The sequence below is a fragment of the Chiloscyllium plagiosum genome, chromosome 16, assembly GCF_004010195.1.
Source record: "Chiloscyllium plagiosum isolate BGI_BamShark_2017 chromosome 16, ASM401019v2, whole genome shotgun sequence".
Taxonomy (NCBI): Eukaryota; Metazoa; Chordata; class Chondrichthyes; order Orectolobiformes; family Hemiscylliidae; genus Chiloscyllium; species Chiloscyllium plagiosum.
Window position 1 is genome coordinate 66,868,214 of NC_057725.1, and position 20,195 is coordinate 66,888,408.

General features: G+C 41.7%; 1 protein-coding gene across 1 annotated transcript in view; it reads left to right on the forward strand.

Annotated features, from left to right (window-relative positions):
• The window catches only part of LOC122558123 (mucin-6-like), a 122,945-nt gene extending 103,822 nt beyond the window's left edge, over positions 1 to 19,123 (forward strand). The window contains exons 15-16 of the mRNA XM_043706441.1: positions 15,874 to 15,968; positions 18,962 to 19,123. Coding sequence (XP_043562376.1) covers positions 15,874 to 15,968; positions 18,962 to 19,123 — 257 coding nt within the window. The remainder of the gene's footprint in view (positions 1 to 15,873; positions 15,969 to 18,961) is intronic.
• Positions 19,124 to 20,195: the final 1,072 nt, after the last annotated feature.

Sequence of the window (20,195 nt, forward strand, 5' to 3'; positions counted from 1 at the left end):
AGAAAGTTGCTATCTATTCTTATATTTCAGCTAACTACCTCATACGCTAAGTTTTTGTCCTGATTAATACTTTACTTAATCCCTGTCTACTTTATGTTCAGAAGGAATCTCCTTTGCACAATTACATATTTTCCTTACATTTGATACATTCCTTAACCATGCATGGTGGGTCCACCCTTGGATTTTTTCTTCTTTCCAGTTGGAATGTACTTTTTCTGAGAGTTCTAAAATATTCCTTTATATGTCTGCCATTGCTTCTTGACCGAAGCACCAACTAACCTAATATCACAGTTCACTTCAACTGGCTCAGCTTTCATGCACACATGGTTACTCTTGCTTAAATTTTAGTATAGTTATCGTATAGCATTTCCAGTCAATATTTGGAAAGTTAAAGTTCCCCATAACAATTACCCTGTACTTGCGCACCCATCCAGAATCATCTTGCTTAGATTTCAGTATAGTTTGATCTACTCTTCTCCCTTTCAAACTAGGTGTAAAATTCTACTATATTATGATTTCTCCTACTTGAAGTGCATTTTCCCTAAAGTCATTAATTAATCCTTTCACATTACACAACACTAAATCCAGCATTGCCTGATGTCTGATGGATTCCAGTGTGTGCTTCTCTACAAATCTCTCAAAAACACTCCACAAACTCTTCATTGAGCCTATTATTCCCAGTGTGATTTTTCTTGTTTTATATTGATTAAAATCACCCATGATTCTTGCCATCATTTTCAGAAGCACCAAAAATGACTTCTTGTATATTTCTTACATTTTAGTTACTGTTCAGGGGTCTGTAGATCACTCCCACTAGTGACTTATTTCCCTTGCTATTCCTCATTGCCACCTAAATTCATTCTATATCATGATCTTTTAAAGCAACAGGTCATTTCTAACTGTAGCACCAATACTACTAGTGGTAGCTGTTTGCCTCATGACAGCTTTGGTTCAAACATGGACAAAATAGTTGAATTCCAGAGGTGAAGTGAACGTGACTGTTCTTGATATCAAGGCTGGATTTGACTCAGTGGCATCAAGGAGCCACAGAAAAACTGAGGTCATTGGGGATCAGGAAAACTCTCTGCTGCTTGGAATTATACCTGGCACAAAGGAAAATCATTGTGGATGTTGGAGGTCAGTCATCTTATGACAGAATTTTACATCTAGTTTGAAAGGGGGAAGAGTAGATCGATAACTACACTAAAATTTAAGCAAGATGGTTCTGGATGGGAGCAAAAGTACGGGGTAATTGTTATGGGGAACTTTAACTTTCCAAATATTCATTGGGGATGCTATAGTTCGAGTACTTTAGGTGGATCAGTTTTTGTCCAGTGTGTGTAGAAGGGTTTCCTGATACAGTATGTAGATAGGCCAACAAGAGGCAAGGCCATATGGGATTTGGTACTGGGTAATGAACCAGGCCAGGTGTTAGATTTGGAGGTAGGTGAGCATTTTGGCAATAGTGACCGATAGTGATACGTTTACTTTAGTGATGGAAAGGGATAGGTATATACCACAGGGCAGAAGTTATAGCTGGGGGAAAGGCAATTATGATGCAATTAGGCAAGATTTAGGAAACTGCAGGGGATGGGCACAATTGAAATATGGAGCTTGTTCAAGGAACAGTTACATATTGTGTGTCCTTGATGAGTATGTACCTGTCAGGCAGGGAGGAAGTGGTCAAACTTCTTTACTAAAGAAGTTGAATCTCTTATCAAGAGGAAGAAGGAGGCTTATGTAAAGATGAAATGTGAAGGCTCAGTTAGGACGCTTGTGAATTACGAGTTAGCTAGTAAGGACTAAAGAGAGAGCTAAGAAGAGCCAGGAGGGGACATGAGAAGTCTTTGGCAGGTCGGATCAAGAAGAACCCTAAAGCTTTCAAATAGTATGCCAGGAATGAAAGAATGACCAGAGTAAGATTAGGGCCAGTGAAGGACAGTAGTGGGAAGTTGTCTGTGGAGTCCGATGAGATAGGAGAGGTGCTAAATGAATGTTTTTCATCAGTATTCACACTGGAAAGAGATAATGTTGTCGAGGAGTATACTGACATACAGGCTATTAGATGAGATAGGATAGAGGTTCATAAGGAGGAGGATTTAGCAATTCTGGAAAGTGAAATTAGATAAGTCCTCTGGGCCAGATGGGATTTATCCGAGGATTCTCTGGTAAACTAGGGAGGAGATTGCAGGGCTTTTGACTTTGATCTTTATGTCATTATTGTCTACAGGATTAGTGCCAGGAGACTGGAGGATAGCAAATGTTGTCCCCTATTTAAGAAGGGAGTAGAGACTTCCCTGGTAATTATAGACCAGTGAGCCTGACTTCGGTTATGTGTAAAGTGTTAGAAAGGATTATAAGAGATAGGATTTGTAATCATCTAGAAAGGAATAAGTTGATTAGGGATATTCAACATGGTTTTGTGAAGTGTTGCTGGAAAAACGCAGCAGGTCAGGCAGCATCCAAGGAACAGGAAAATCGACGTTTCGGGCATAAGCCCTTCCTTAGGAGTCCTCACTTTCTCCTAGATGGTTTTGTGAAGGGTAGATTGAGCATCACAAACCTTATTGAGCTCTTTGAGAAGGTAAGCAAACAGGTGGATGAGGGTAAAGCGGCTGATGTGGTGCATGTAGATTTCAGTAAGGCGTTTGATAAGGTTTCCCACGATAGGCTATTGCAGAAAATATGGAGGCATGGGATTGAGGGTAATTAGCAGTTTGGATCATAAATTGGCTAGCTAAAAGAAGACAGGGTGGTGATTGATGGGAAATATTCATCTTGGAGTTCAGCTACTGGTGGTGCTCTACAAGGATCTGTTTTGGGTCCACTGTTGTTTGTCATTTATATAAATGACCTGGATGAGGACCAAGAAGGATGTGTTAGTAAATTTGCAGATGACACTAAGGTCAGTGGAGTTGTGGATAGTGCTGAAGGGTGTTGCAGGTTACAGAAGGGCATAGATAAGCTGCAGAGCTGGCCTGAAAGGTGGCAAGTGGAGTTTAATGTGAAAAAGTGTGAGATGATTCACTTTGGAAGCAGTAAAAGGAATACAGAGTACTGGGCTAATGGTAAGATTCTTGGTAGTGTGGATGAGCAGAGACATCTCGGAATCCATGTCAATAGATCCCTGAATGTTGCCGTCCAGGCTGATAAGGTTGTTAAGAGGGCGTAGCGTGTATTAGCTTTTATTGGTAGAGGGATTGAGTTTCAGAGCCATGAGGTCATGTTGCGTGTGTGGTGTAGCCGCATTTGGAATCTTGCATGCAGTTCTGATTGCCACATTGTAGGAAGGATGAAGAAGCATTGAAAAGGGTGCAGAAGAGCTTTACGAGGATGTTGCCTGGTATGAAGGTCTTATGGAGAAAAGGCTAGGGACTTGATGCTGTTTTTGTTAGAAGAAGATAGAGACTTGACTTAATAGAGACATACAAGATAATCAGAGGATTAGACAGGGTTGACAGTGAGAGCCTTTTTCCGTGGATGGTGATGGCTAGCACAAGGGGACATAGCTTTAAATTGAGTGGTGATAAATATAGGACAGATATCAGGGGTAGGTTCTTTACTCAGAGTAGTAAGGGCAAGCAACAGTATTAGACTCACCAACAATAAGGGTATTTAAATGGTCATTGGATACACATATGGATGATAATCAAATAGTGTGGGTTAGCTGGTCATCAGATTGGTTTCATGGGTTGGCGCAACATCGATGGCTAAAGTACCTGTCCCACGCTGTAAAGTTCTATGTTCTATCTCGGTTGCAGGAGCTCCTCAGAGTAGTGTCTTAGGCCTAACCATTTTCAGCTGGTTCATTAATTACCTTCCCTTCATCATAAGGTGAGAAGTGGGATATTTGCTGATTACTGCACAGTGTTAAGCACCATTCGTGACTTCACAATTACTGAAGGACTATATGTCCAAATGGCCAATAAGTAGCAACTAACATTCATGCCACACAAATGTTTGGCAATGACCATGGCCAACAAAAGAAACTAACTATTGCCACTTGAAGTACAATGGTATTACTGTCACTGAATCCCCCGCTGTCAACATCTTTGAGGTTGCTACTGATCAGGAAATGAACTGGATGAGCTATATTAATGTGATTAAAAAAGCAGGTCTGAGGCTAGGAATCTTACAGTGAGTAACTGTCCTGACTCCTCAAAGCCTGCTCACCATCTACAAGTTAAGTCAGAAATGTGATGCAATACTCCCCACTTGCCGAAATGGATGCAGCTCCAACAAGATTCAACCTTGACACTATGTAGGACAAAGCGGCTTGCTTGTTTGGCTCCACATTCACAAATTACCGCCTTCTCCACCACTATTGCTCACTAGACGTGATGTGTATCATATACAAGATGCACTGCAGAAATTCACCAGACATAGTTAGACAGCACCTTCCAACCCATGGCCACTATTATCTAGAAGAACAAGGGCAGCATAACACCTTCCCCTGCAAATCCTATCCAAGCCACTTATCGTTAGGACTTGGAAATATATCACCATTTATTTTGTGTCACTCTGTTAATAGCCTGGAACTCCTTTCTTAATGGCATTGTGGATTCACTACTCCAAATAAACTGCAACCATTCCAAAAAGCAGCTCACCACTATCTTCCCAACTAGAAACTAGCAGTAAATGCTCACTCAGCCAGTATTGCCCACATCCTATGAATTAATAGAAAAAAATAGCAGAAGCTGGGACTGTCCTCCTTAAAATCAAGAAGGTTCAGAGGAAATTTGATGGCAGTCTACATGGAAGAGGCTGGAAAGAGGGACTAGGTGAGTTATTCTTGCAGAAAGCTAGAATGAACACAGTGGATGAAGGGGACTCCTGTATTGTAACCATTCTATGATTCTATCAAAAAATGAAAGCAATTCCAAATGATAAACACAAGAGAATGTGATTAGTGACTTTGGCACATGTGTGGCATTATGAAGTCCTGCTCTTTAGGGAAGTCAACCATTGGGTAGAAGTGGAAAGTGGCAGGGGATTTGACCTGACAAGCAACATTTTAACAAAGCAGCATTAAATCAGAACCCACACCAACAGATCAGATCAAAGTTGTGCAGTTCTGATACTCTAGTCATGGATGGTGCTGAGCAATTAAATAACTATCCAGAAGATGAAATTTCATAAAGATCTCTATCTTCAATGTTGGGGAAGGCAAAAGTATCGATGTAAAATATCAGGCTAAAGCATTTGCTATCCTCTTTAGCCAACTGTACCAAGTAGATAGTTAATCTCAGCTTCCTTCTGTGGAACCAAGCAATACAGATGCCAATCTTTAACCAATTTTATTTATTCCATGTAACATCAAGTAATGGCGGAAGGCACTGGATGCTGGAAGGTATGGGCATTTACTGGCACAATTACTGAAGACTTGTGCTTCAAAATTAGCTGTGTCCCAAGTCAAGTTGTTCAAATATAGGCATAAAATAGGCATCTTTCTGACAATATAGCAAATTGCCTAGGTATGCCCTGTCCACAAAAGGCAGGACAAATGCAATCTAGCCAATTACCACCTCTCCAATCTTTGATCAATGAAATGATGGAAGGTTCTCCCAAGTGACATTTAGTCAGGAATAACCTGTTCCCAGATGCTCCGTGTGAGTTATGCTAGACCACTCAGCTCCCGACCTCATTACCAAAAAAGAGACAAAATAGCTGATGCTAAAAGGTGAGGGAAGTTTACCAGCCTTTAACATCAAGGAAGCATTTAAGTGAGTGTGAGGAACCCTGGTAAAATTGAAGTCAATGAGAACTGTAGGAAAGCTTTCTGTTTCTTGAGAATGTACCAAGTGAAAGAGAAGATTGTTATTGTTGGAAGTCAGTCACCTCCGCACCAGCACATCACTACAGGAGTCCCACAGTCAAAAGATGTGCAGACTATGTGGATTGACCATGCTAAATTACTTATAACGATTGGGGATGTTAGCTGAATTAGTTTTGGAAAATGCAGAATTACAGGGATAGAATAAGGGGTGTGTCTGGGTGGGATGCTTTTCGGAGAGTCAGTGTGGACTTGTTGGGTCGAACAGCCTGTCTCCGCATTGTAGTGATTCAATGATGGAGTTCTACAACATACACATCTTCAGCTACTTTATCAGAGAACTACACTTCATCATGAATTCTGACGCAGGAATTTTCACTAATGATTTCACAGTATTATGTACCATTTACAACTCCTCCAGTCCTGCACAGTATGAAAATTCATCATAAAATTCAATGCCAGTGAAGGATTTTGAGGAAGATGGGGAATTCCTAAAAAGGAAGTAAATGCAGGTGGAATTTCCAGGAATAAAACTTTGGGACCCAAGCAATTCTGTTATGCTACGTCCAATGACCCCTGCCTTTGTTTATTTGATTCACAGGGGAGCCTGTCATTACATCATCCTGCATGCAGCAGGACCTTGATAACATTCAAGTTTGGCCTAGAAAGTTGCAAGTAACATTCTTGCCCCACAAATACCAGGCGAAGTCCAATTTTCACAAGAGTGAAGCTAATCATATCCTCTTGTAAGACAGTGTTATTTCCATCACAGATTCCCCACTAACATCCTGGGGTTATCATTGATCATAAACTGATGCTGAGAATTTTGCAGTGATTAACATTCATCTTATGACTCCCAAAAGGATGTCCACAAGGCACAAATCATGATATGATAGAATACTCATTTGCGAGGCGAGTATGGTTCCAGAAACAATCAATAAACTTTTCAGGGACAAAACAGCCTACCCAATTGTGACCCCATCCACCATGTTAAACACTCACACTACCAATGTACAGTGGCAGTGGGTGCATCATATTTAAAGTGCACTGCAACAACTCATCAAACTTCTTTTGACACCATCTACCAAGCCCATGCCCACTACTGCCAAAAAGGACATGGTGAGCAGAAATTTGAAAAGCTCTGGACTCTCCTACCCTGCAGAAAAGACATTATCTATTTACTCCACCCATAGCCTCATGGTTTTATAAACCTCTAAAGTCACCCCTCAGCCTCTGATGCTCCAGGGAAAATAAATTAGATTCCCTACAGGCCCTTCGGCCCAACTAGTCCATACTGACCCTCCGAAGAGTAACCCACCCAGACCCATTCCCCATATTCACCCCTGACTATGGGCAATTTAGCATGACCAATTCACTTAACCTGCACATCTTTGGATTGTGGGAGGAAACCAGAGCACCCAGAGGAAACCCACGCAGACACGGGGAGAATGTGCAAACTCCACACAGTCACCCAAAGCAGCAATTGAACCTGAGTCCCTGGTGCTGTGAGGCAGCAGTGCTAACCACTGTGCAATAGCCCCAGCCGATTCAATTTCTCCCTATAGCTCAAACTGTCCAACCCTGGCAACATCTTTGTAAATATTTCAAGTTTTACAGCATCCTTTCCTCAGCAGGCAGACCAGAACTGCAAGCAATATTCCAAAAGTGGTCTATCTAATGTCCTGTACAGCCACAATATGACCTCCCAATTCCTATGAAAGTGAGGACTGCAGATGCTGGAGATCAGAGTCAAAAAATGTTACACTGGAAAAGCACAGCAGGTCAGGCAGCATCCGAGGTGCAGGGGAGTTGATGTTTTGGGCATAAGCCCCCCTCAGTAATGGGGCTGATGAAGGGCTTATGCCTGAAACATTGTCTCGCCTGCTCCTCGGATGCTGCCTGACCTGCTGTGTTTTCCAGCGCCACACTTTCTGGCACTGACCAATACAGGCAAGCATACCAAGTGCTTCACTACCCTGTCTACCTGTGATTCCACTTTCAAGGAACTATGAACCTGCACTCCAAGATCTCTTTATTCAGCATCACTCCCTAGGATCTTACCATAAAGCATGTAAGTCATGCCCTGATTTGCCTTTCCAAAATGTAGCACCTATGATTGACATAAAGAAAGAGAAGATAGGAAAGAGGATGAAAAACACTAAGCATGTACATTTGAAATTTTCAGTAATTAATAACTGAAGGAACTTTATTAAGAGTTCATTTTTATTGTCAAAAATGGACTAATTGCCAATTCTAATCCCATGACTACATTGCTTACATTGGAATGAATGGAACATAATTTTCCGTGATTAAGTTAGTGCATGTCCACCACATAATTAGAACAACCACGTGGTAGTCACTGCGTTTAAAATGGTGGTGGCGTCATGTACGTTTGGCAATATCACAATTTCCGATCACGCCACAGTGTATTTAATAGTTAAGAGTAAGGAAATAGTGGTAGGCTCGAGACACTGATGACTGGACCCCTTCATCCTTAAGGATAGCAAGTTGATTGAATTCTTTTCTACTGAGTTCAGGGCTTTCTTAGACATTAATTCAGGCTTGGCCAGTAGCCATCCATTCTTTGGGAAACAGCTAAAGTCTATGCTGGGGGTTGAATAGCTCCTATTCAGACAATAAGATGCGAAAGAGGGGTGAGCAGCAATGCTTGCTCGAGACGCATCTGAAAGTAGCTGAAAAGGTATAGTTTGACAGGCTGTCGCTGGTTGAATTGCAGAGGATCACAGCGCTTGTGTCTGTGCTGAACTCCAGGCTTCAATGGACAGCCAAGAGGGAGCTTACATTTGCAAATCAAAGGCTGTTTAAACATGGGGATAAGCCAGGTGTACATTAATAGTACAAAGGAGTGTCCCCCAGCCACTACCTCAATCAGAGAGGACACTGTAAATTTGACCTACGATTCTAAAAGGATTAATGCAACGTTCTGGAAATTTTATTCTGAATTATACCATTCTGAAAACTGTGAAAGTGGGTGGATTAGGATGGTGTCCTTTTTTAAGAATTTGGACCTTCCGGGAATGACATTTGAACAAGAGTCTCTCCTCAATTCCCCACTGTCAGAGCAAGAGGTGCAAGAGGCTGTGAAGCAGCTCCAGAATGGGAAGACACCAGGTCCGGATGGGCTCCCCAGTGAGTTCTATAAAGAATTTATAAGTATATTGTCAGGGCCAATGCTTAGTATGTTTAATGACTCACATAGTCATGGCCTCCGACCACCATCTCTAAGAGAGGCAAACATCTCTCTCATTCTTAAAAATTGGAAGGCCAGGAGGATTGTGCTTCCTTTCGACTCATCACACTCCTGAATGTGGACTTCAAAATTCTATCCAATACTCTGGCATTAAGGCTAGAAACTACACTGCCTCCATCATTAAGGAGGACCAGTCAGAGTTCAGAAAAGGTCTCAGATCGATGGATAATGTCAGGAGATTACTTAACATAATCCAAGTATATCAGCAGCAATCAATACAGGGATTATTGATCTCCTTAGATATTTGACAGGGTCAAGTGGCCATATCTTTCTCATACTTTGAAGCGGTTTGGCCTGGGGGAGACTTTCATCAGGTGGGTGGAGGTTTTGTATAGTGATCATCTTGTCATGGTCCTCACCAATGATATATGGTCAAGCAATTTTAATATTTGTAGGGGCAGTTGATAGGGCTGTCCCTTGTCACCATTGTTTTTCACATTGGTGATCGAACAGCTAGCAGAGGCAATACACAGGGATCTCAGTATAATCGCTCCAGAATTGTGGACAAAGTCACATAAGATCGCACTGTATGTGGATATCAAAAATTATCAGCTAAGCTTGTTGCTATCATACATGAATGAAGGCGCCTTTCACTTACTTTGGTTGGACATCGAAACACCTCAGACTAGATGCCCTCTTGTTAGCCTGCTGTTCTTAAAAAAAATGAGAACAGTTAAGGAATATTGCCATAGCCCAATAGTCATTAATACTGTCAAGGCATGGAGGGCAATGTGTCAGGGTGAGGGCAATATGGCCAAAATATCATTTTTGACACCCATAGTTGGCATGTCGGGCTTTCAGCCAGGGATGATAGACTTTTGGTTAAAACGGTGGGCAGCTAGGGCGCATCTTGTCTGGGTGATTTACTCGAAGATGACATACTGATGTCTTTTGACCAGTTGGCTTGGAAATATGAATTGTCCAGTAGGGAGTCTTTTGTTTCTTTCAAATTAGAAACTTCATACAAAAAGAGACCACACTTCTAACTGATCCTTATAGGTCCAATATGGAGAAGAGTGTGTTGAGTACTGAGGGTACATTATCTGTTAGCAATGCTTATCATCTATTGGGAGAGGGCCCCTCTGATGAGACCAAAAGGCTTTGTAGGATATGGGAGAGAGAGTTGGATGTTGAGATCTCTTCTGAAATATGGAAGAATATCTGGGAAAATGCAAGAAGGATCTCGATTTGCAACAGGACCCACGCCTTGCAATTGAAGATTCTCCACCGGGTCAATCTGGCCCCAGACTGCCTTGCTAAATTTAAAGTGGGAGCATCTTAAATGTGTCCTAAATGTAAAGTGAGCATGGGCACGCTTACATGTTGTCTTTGGCCCTGCTACAGGCTGTGGGCATATTAGAGTGCTGTGGTAGGCGAAATAGAGAAGGCCTTTGGGATGGTGGTGGAGATGGACCCAGTATCTCTTCTTCTTGACTTTAGATTAGATTAGATTACTTACAGTGTGGAAACAGGCCCTTCGGCCCAACAAGTCTCTTTCATTTTGCACACAAAAAAGGCTTTTCAGTATCCTCACTTTTTGTGCCAGAAAGAAAATTCTAATAGGGTGGGTGTCGAACAATCCCCCGGGGCTGGAAGGCTGGTGTAAACTAGTCATGGAGCACATCCCCTTGGACTTTCTGACAAGTATGGTGTACCATAAAAATGAAAACCTTTATAAAACATGATGGCCCTCTTTTGGACTATCTGCGTACAAATTTGTCTGCCATGCTAATAAGAGCTTTTATACAGCCATGGCAATTCTAAGTAATGGGTTTGGCCTCCAGAGGGGAGGAACTACGAACTTATGAATATGTATAAACTTATGTATCGGATGATCGAGGACTATTGCCTTGTTTTGCTGAGCTGTGTTATGGTTGTTATCATTATTATTATTGCTAAGATTTTCCTTTTGTAGCTTAGGTATTAGTTAGTATTTATTTATGTAATTAGAGGTTTTGGTATTTAATAATGGTTTGAATTGTTTAGATTAGATTACTTACAGTGTGGAAACAGGCCCGTCGGCCCAACAAGTCCACACCGACCCGCCGAAGCGCAACCCACCCATACCCCTACATTTACCCCTAACCTAACACTACGGGCAATTTAGCATGGCCAATTCACCTAACCTGCACATCTTTGGACTGTGGGAGGAAACCGGACCACCCGGGGGAAACCCACGCAGACACGGGGAGAACGTGCAAACTCCACACAGTCAGTCGCCTGAGGTGGGAATTGAACCCGGGTCTCTGGCGCTGTGAGGCAGAAGTGCTAACCACTGTGCCACCGTGCCACCCACGAGTTTAGTTTTGTATTTTTGTAATATTCAAAAGAAAAAATGTCTTTTTAAATAAAAATATATTTTTAAAAAATGATAAGGCAGACAATGAGACTCTAGATTTGTGAAGCTATCAGCAAGGTATGACACAGTCATACAACATGGAAACAGACCCTTCTGTCCAACTAGTCAATGCCACCATGTTCCCAAACTAAGCTAGTTCCACTTACCTACATCTGGCCCATATCCCTCCTAACTTTTCCTAGTTAAATACTTATTCAAAAGCCTTTTCAATGTTGTAACTGTACCTACCTCCACCACTTACTCTGGCAGTCCATTCCACACAGAAACTTTTCTGTGTAAAAAAAAGTTGCCCCTCATGTCTATTTTAAATCTTTCTCCTCTTTCCTTAAAAATATGCCCCCTAGTTTTGAACTCCCTGACTTTAAGGAAATGACCCTTGTTATTCATCTTATCTATACCCTCATGATTTTGTAAACCGAAGTGGGCCGGCAAATGGAGTTTAATATAAATAAGTGTGAGGTCTTGCATTTTGGAAAATCAAATCAAAGTTGGATTTCATGATGAATGGTAGGGCCTTAAGGAGTATAATGGAATAGAGGGACCTTGGAGTTCTCTGAAAGTGGAGTCACAGGCAGTGAAGAAGGCTTTTGGCATACTGGCCTTCATCGGTCATGGCATTGAGTATAGAAGTTCGGCTGTTATGTTGCAGTTACACAGGATGTTGGTGAGGCCGCACTTGGAGTATTGTGTTAGTTTTGGTTACCTTGTTATAGGATGGGTGTTATAATTATGAGTGCAGAAGAAATTTACAAGGATGTTGCCAGGACTTAATGGTCTGAGTTATAGGGAGAGGTTGGACAAGCTGGGACCTTTTTCTTGAGAGCATAGGAGACTGAGGGGGATCTTATAGAAGTGTATAAGATCATGAGAGGCATGGATAGGGTGAATGCACTCAGTTTTTTTCCAGGGTTTGGGGAATTGAGGACTAGAGGGCATCAGTTTAAGGTTAGAGGAAACCTGAGGGGCAACTGTTTTGGTGGAGTAGCAAATAGTGAATGGAACTGTCAGAGAATACAGCAGAATATAGATAGATTGGAGAGTTGGGCAGAGAAATGGCAGATGGAGTTCAATCGGACAAATGTGAGGTGATGCATTTGGAAGATCCAATTTGAGAGCGAACTATACAGTAACTATACAGTAAATGGAGAAGTCTTGGGGAAAGTTGATGTATAGAGAGATCTGGGTGTTCAGTACCATTGTTCCCTGTTCACAGGTCATGTTACAGCTGTGTAAGACTTTGGTTTGGCCACATTTGGAATATTGCGTACAGTTCTGATCGCCACATTACCAAAAGGATGTGCTTTGGAGAGGGTGCAGCTGAGGTTCACCAGGATGTAGCATGGTATGGAGGTTGCTAGCTGTGAGGAGAAGTTGAGTAGATCAGGATTATTTTCATTGGAAAGAAGGAGGTTGAGGGGGAACCTGACTGTGGCCTACAAAATCATGACAGGTGTAGACAGGGTGGATAGCAAGAAGCTTTTTCCCAGAGTGGGGTATTCAATTACTAGGGGTCATGAGTTCAAAGTGAGAGGGGAAACATTTAGCGGAGATATGCGTGGAAAGTTCTCCACACAGAGGGTAGTGGGTGCCTGGAACATGTTGCCAGCGGAGGTGGTAGGGACAGGGACGATAGTGTCATTTAAGATGTATCTAGACAGATACATGAATGGGCAGGGAGCAAAGGTCCGTTAGAAAATAGGCAGTAGGGTTTAGATAGAGGATCTGGATTGGTGCAGGCTTGGAGGGCTGAAGTGCCTGTTCTATGCTGTAATATTCTTTGTTCTTTACATAGAGTGTGGTACACATATGGAATGAGCTGCCAGAGGCAGTTGTTGAGGCAGGTACATTAGGAACATTTAAAAGGCATTTGGATAAATACATGGATAGGAAAGGTTTAGAAGGATATGGGCCAAGTGCAGGTAAATGGTGTTAGCGTAGATGGATGCTTTGGTTTGGGCCAAAGGGCCTGTCTCTGCTGTCGGATTACATGGGTAGGACTCTAAACCTGTATAAGGTCACCCCTCAACCTCAACATCTCATGAGCTCATCAGAAATAAGAACAAGTGTATGTTTTTTTTGGTACAAGAGCCTGTTTTACTATTCACTATGATTAGGCCGAATGAGATTATGCCATTACACCTTCCCACCTGCCTCTCCCATAACTCTTAACTAAAGATTTGTCTTACTCAGCTGAAATAACTCCACAGAGGCCTGTATCCCATCACCACATGTGCACACTACATGAACGCTGCCTTGCTAGCTTAGAGCCAGTCCCTATAGTGAGGAGAATGCATGACACTCCTATGTTTTAAAATATATTTTATTAGATACTCCTATTTATATTTGTCAGCCATGGCTCCCTAATTGGCCCAGATTAACAGCCCCAATCATGGATCCTTTACTCATTGAGATCCACCTGACCAACCTCATTCCGATCACTACATCAGCCTTGAATATATTCACTGATCCAGTGCACTGGGTCCACTGCAGCTCTATGTGTAAAAGAGAATTTCATAAATTATTTCGAAGAAGAAATGCTGTCTCAATTTCTTCTTAAACGGGAAACCTTAATTTTTAATCTGTGTCTGCTCGTTCTAGATTCCCTATAACATGAAACTTCTTCCCATAATTGAGCCTGCTGTGTCTCCTCAGAATCTTTTTTGTTTCAATAAATACTTCTCATTCTTCTGCTCCAATGAATGCAGGCTCAATCTTACTGAACCTTTCATCATAAGCCCCTCTCTTTATCCCAGCAACTGGTTTAGTGAACATGTTCTGAACAGCGCTCATTGGAAATATATCCTTCCTTAAGTAAATCAAAACTACACGTACTCCAGATGCAGTCTCACCAATGCTCTTCATAGCTGTCGCAAAATGTATCACTCTTACATTCCATTCCCTGTTCAGTAAAGGCCATCAATTCATTTTTCTTTTTAGCTACCTTCTATGCCTGCACAATTACATTTGTGGTTCATGTATAAGGACACCTAGGTCTGTCTGTACTACAGCATTCTGCTGTATAGCTCCATTTTAATAATATTCTATTTGGATGTAGGTTTGCTCGCTGAGCTGGAATGTTCATTTTCAGACATTTTGTCACCATACTAGGTAACATCATCAGTGAACATCTGAATGAAGCACTGGTGGTATAGCCAGCTTTCTATTTATTTGTTTGGATTTCCTTGGGGGCTACAACTCATCAGTGCTTCATCTGAAGGCTCACTGATGATGTCACCTAACTTGGTGACGGAATGGCTGAAAACAAACCTTCCAGCTTTGTGAGCAAACCTACATTCAGAACTTCAACCTGAGCTACAAATCTCAAAATACGCTAATATTTTATTTAATTCACTTTTTACATTTTAGAAAGATCTCTTGGATTTTGGTGTTTACTCACTCATTGGGCCTCAGCTTATGTTGCTGTGCAACTTAGGCTTAAGTTATCCTTAATGAGGTTTTATCAGTAAAATTTAGACCTGTGATTACTGTATATGTACATTGACATAAAATTTCAGAAGAAATAATTTTTTGCAAAACTAGTTAGTGTCGAAGTATCAATTTGACAAGTCATAATACAGCAATAAAACAACAAATATAAAACAACAAATGTTCTAACTTTATGCTTATTTTCAAGCAAATTGGGATAGCTGGTGGCATAGTTTTAGTACTAATGTGACCGGACTAGTAATTAGAAGATTTGGCTAATACTCTGAGGTCATGAATTCAAATTTCATTATGGCAGCTAGTGGAATTTAAATGCAATATAAATGGAATGCAATTAAATCTGGAATTAAAAGCTTCTGTCATTAATATTGACCAGGAAACTACTGATTGTTACAAAAAGGAAATCTGATTCTCAAATGTCCTTTAGGGAAGCAAACTGCAACATTGCCTGGTCTTGCCTAAATCTCCAGATCTAAATCAATGCAGTTAACTTTCAACTGCCCTCTGAAATGATCAAGTAAGTCACTCAGTTCAGAGCTAATTAGAAAAGGGCAACAAATACTGGCTTTGCCAGTGATAGCCATATATTAGATTCCCAAACATGCTCTTTGACCCAACAAGTCCACACCGACCCTCTGAAGAGTAACCCACCCAGACCCATTCCCCTACCTCTTATTTACCCCTGATTAATGCACGTAACACTATGACCAATTTAGCATGGGCAATTTAACATGGCCAATTCACCTAACTTGCACATCATTGGATTGTGGGAGGAAACCGAAGCACTCGGAGGAAATCCATGCAGTTCATGAAAGAGTAAAAAGTGGAAGCTGACATGCCCATTTTATGGCCAGACATGTTGAAGATCATTGACTTGGATGTAGAGTGCTACTCAGATTTAGCTTCTCTGCCTGTTTACTGATAGTGTGCCTGAAGTGTTCAAGGGATTGGATCCCTGAAAACATTACAGGGCAATTGGCACCAATAACTTCATAGACAATAATGTTACCTCCTTCTGTTTGATAGTGGATTATGCACAGCGCTATTGTTTGAAGCTGATGAATAAAAACAGCATATTTGGAAAGTGCCATGCATTTGTGGATCCGATGGAATATATTGAGGTAAAGATTTTTTTAAAGTTGTCTTATTTCTTGAATAATTTAAATATTTTAAATATTAAATCTTTAAAGACGATGTAGGATTGTATTTGTAGTATTTGAATTAGGTGTCTTGTAAGCAAAGAGCCTGGATCACCATTTGGGGAAGATGCAATAACTTCACACAATGGTTCATGCAATCATTACATTTTAAGGAGAGACCATTTCCGTAAGAGCTTTCCATTGAGTTTCATTTCTTTCATTTCCTGCACTCTTTTACCTTTTCAGTAATTTATTCCTCCCACTTAAGGGTATCTGTTGTTCCAGCAGCAGGAAGTGCAGGAGTCAGGGTAGCCTTGAGGAGGAGTTCATTGAGTGTATCCATGATAGTTTTCTTGAACAGCATGTAATGATACCGACGACGGAGCAACTCTCCTTGGTCTGGTCTTATGTAATGAGACGAGAATAATTAATGAACTCATAGTCAGGGATCCTCTTGGAAGGAGTGATCACAGTGTGGTTGAATTTAAAATACAGCTGGATAATGTGAAGATAAAATCCAGTACCAAGATCCTGTGCTTGAATAAGGGGGACTATGAGAGAATGAGCGAGGACCTGGCTAAAGTAGACTGGAAACAGAGACTTTATGGTGCAACAGTTGACGAGCAGTGGAGGATCTTCAAAGAAATTTTTGAAAGTGCTCAGCAAAAGTATATTCCAGTGAGAAGGAAAGACTGTCAGAGGAAGAGTGATCTGCCATGGGTGTTTAAGGAAATAAGGCAGGCTATCAAAGTGAAAGAGAAGGCATACAAAGTGGCCAAAAACAGCAGGAGTCCAGAAGATTAGGAAAACTTTAAAGGTCAACAGAAAGCCACAAAAAGAGCTATAAAGAAAAGTAAGATAGAGTATCAGAAAAACTAGCACAGAATATAAAGACAGATAGCAAAGGTTTCTATAAATATATAAAACGAGGAAGAATGGCTAAAGTAAATGTTGGTCCTTTAGAGGATGAAAAGGGGCAGGTGGTTAGGGGATATGATGAAATGACTGAGGCATTGAGCAGGTATTTTGCATCGGTCTTCACAGTGGAGGATACGAATAATGTGCCAGTAAGTGAGGAAGAGACGAAGGTGGATGAGGACTTGGAAATAATAATTAATATAGAAGAGTTAGTGTTGGATAAGCTAATGGAGCTAAGGATAGATAAGTCTCCTGGCTCTGATGGAATGCATCTTAGGGTACTAAAAGAGATGGTGGGAAAATAGCAGTTGGACTAGCAGTAATTTTCCAAAATTCGCTGGACTCTGAGGCAGTCCCAGCAAATTGGAAAATAGCAAATGTGACGTCACTGTTTAAAAAGGGAAGTAGACAAAAGATGGGGAGTTATAGACCAGTGAGCTTAGCCTCTGTTGTGGTGAAGATGCTTGATTGTATTATTAAGGAATAAATAGCAGGACACCTTGAAAGAAATTGTCCCATTGTACAGACACAGCATGGGTTCATGAAGGGCAAGTCACGCTTCACAAATCTTTTGGAATTCTATGAAGACATTTCAAGCAAGGTGGACAATGGGGACCCAGTGGATGTGGTGTACCTAGATTTCCAGAAGGCCTTTGACAAGGTGCTGCATATGAGGCTGCTGCATAAGATAAGGATGCATGATGTTAGGGATACAGTATTAGCATGGATAGAGGATTGGTTGGCTGACAGGAGCAAAGAGTGGGGATAAATGAGTGGTATTCTGGCTGTCAATCACACACACACACTAGTGGTGTGCCTCAAGGATCAGTGTTGGGACCATAATTATTTACAGTTTATATAGATGACATGGATTTGGGTACAATGTGTACAATGTCAAACTTTGCTGATGACACTAAGATGAGTGGCAGAGCAAAGTGTGCAAATGGCTGTGAAACTTTGAAGAGGAATATAGATACATTGCGTGCTTGGGCAAAGGTCGGGCAGATGGAATACTATGTTAGTAAATGTGAATTCTCTCATTTTGGTAGGAGTAACAGCAAAATAGATTATTACTTGAATGGTAAAAAGTTGCAGCGTCTGGGTGTCCTTGTGCATGAATCACAGAAGGTTGGTCTGTAGGTGCAACAAGTAATTAGGAAGGGAAATGGAATTTTGATCTTCATTGCTAAAAGAGTTGAGTTTAAAAGTAGAGTGGTAATGTTACAGCTGTACAGGGTGCTGGTGAAGCCACATCTGGAGAACTGTGTACAGATTTGGTCTCCTTACTTAAGAAATGATGTACTGGCACTGGAGGGGGTGCAGAGGAGGTTCACTAGGTTGATTCCGGAGTTGAGGAGGTTGACTTATGAGGAGGGGCTGAGTAGATTGGGATTATATTCATTGGAATTCAAAAGAATGAGGGGGGATCTTATAGCATCACACAAAATTATGAAGGGAATTGGTAAAATAGAAATATATAGGATATTTCCACTGGTTGGTGAGACTAGGACAAGAGGGCATGACCTCAAGATCAGAGGAAGCAGGTTTAGAACTGAACTGAGAAAGAACTTCTTCACCCAGAGGGTTGTTAATCTATGGAATTCCCTGCCCAGGGAAATAGTTGACACTATTTCAGTAATCGCTTTTAAAGCTAAGGTAGATTTTTTTTTAAAATAAAGGAATTAAGGGATATGATGAAAACACGAGTAAGTGGAACTGAGTCCACGAATAGATTAGCCATGATCTTATTGAGTGGCGGTGCAGGCTCGAAGGGCCTGTTCTTATGTTCTAAAAGTTGTTGTAATCATGTTTCTAGTCCATTTCTGGAGTTCTATTTCATTATCGCATATCCTAACAATACCCTAATACTTTTTCTTTTGCCATTTCCTTAATAATTTTCCTTCAATAATATTGCCTTCTTCTGTTTAATAGTGAATTATGTAAAGCTCCAAGCTGGCAGCGGCAGCATAGGTAGCATTCGGGCTCCTGAGTCTGTTCACTCCAAATCATCAGGTCATCTGCATTCTTTTTTGTTACTTCCCTCCGTTTTTTTTCAGTTTTCATCTTTACTTTCACCTTCATCTTTTTCTTCTTCTTCTTCTCGGAGTGAGCAAAGGAAGAAGGCTACAATGGGATCTGGAGCAAGATTCATTATGGCAGCAGTCATGGTGGCGGTGAGGCAGTGCTACAGAGTTGGCTGGCTGGTGAGCTCAGAGTGAGATTCTGGCTACAATGTGGTGGCTGGCAAGCCCAGAGTGGAACTCTAGCAGTCGCAGCTTGGTGGTGGCTGATGAACCTGAAGTGAGTCTGTGGCAGCAGCATGGTAGTAGCTGGTGAGCCTGGAGCATGACTTTGGTAGTGGTGGCTTGGCAGCAGCTGGTGAGTCCAGAGCAGAAATCTGGCAGTGGCATCAGGGAGACGGCTATCAGTGGTGATGAGGTGGTAGCGTGAAGGCAAAATATGGACTCTCTTTAAATTATATATTTTTTTATTTTTAAGTTATTCAAAATGCACTGGAGCATCACATCAGTTGAAGCTTTTCACTTTTTTATCTTAAATATATATGACAATAAATCATTCAGTTCAATTCATTTCAATCTTTAAGTTACACACATTGAGAAGTAGAAATAGTTTTTTTTAAAACAGTGAAGAGGAGGGCAGGGATTAAATCAAAATAGAGTTGGATGGAGAAATAGTGCACTCCACACCCTGCGGTGCCCATCTTTTCCTGAAAATCTCGAGGGTTTTGGTGGATACCACGTGCTCCTTCTCCAGGGACACCCGGGCTCTGACATACCCGCGGAAGAGGGACAGGCAGTCGGCCATAATAACTCCCTCCATGGCCAGTTTGGCCAGGCCCAGGAGCACACCCACGAGGCGGTCCTCTGACCTACCCTCCCCCCACCTCCCTTCACACTGGGTGCCCAAATATCTGGAATGTGGGACTGAGGTGAAACAGAGGAGAAGGTTTTTAAGGAAATCAGAAAGGGAGTGCCAGTGCCCACACCAATATATACATGGTCCACAGACTCTACAGCACCACAGAACAAGCAGTTCGGCTGGGAATTCGTGAACCACCGCAATCTGCGGTTCCAGGGGACCGTTGTATGCAGCACCCTCCACCCCAGATCCCCGAGAGAAAAGTGGAGGACACCTGCGTAGAGAGCCCTCCATTGGGGGTCTCCACCACCCAGTGGCAAATGGGCACACCAAGGTGTGTCTGGGCAGTGGATGAGGGAGAAGAGGTAGATGGTGTGCAGTAGCAGTCTATACAGGCCCCACCGTGATACA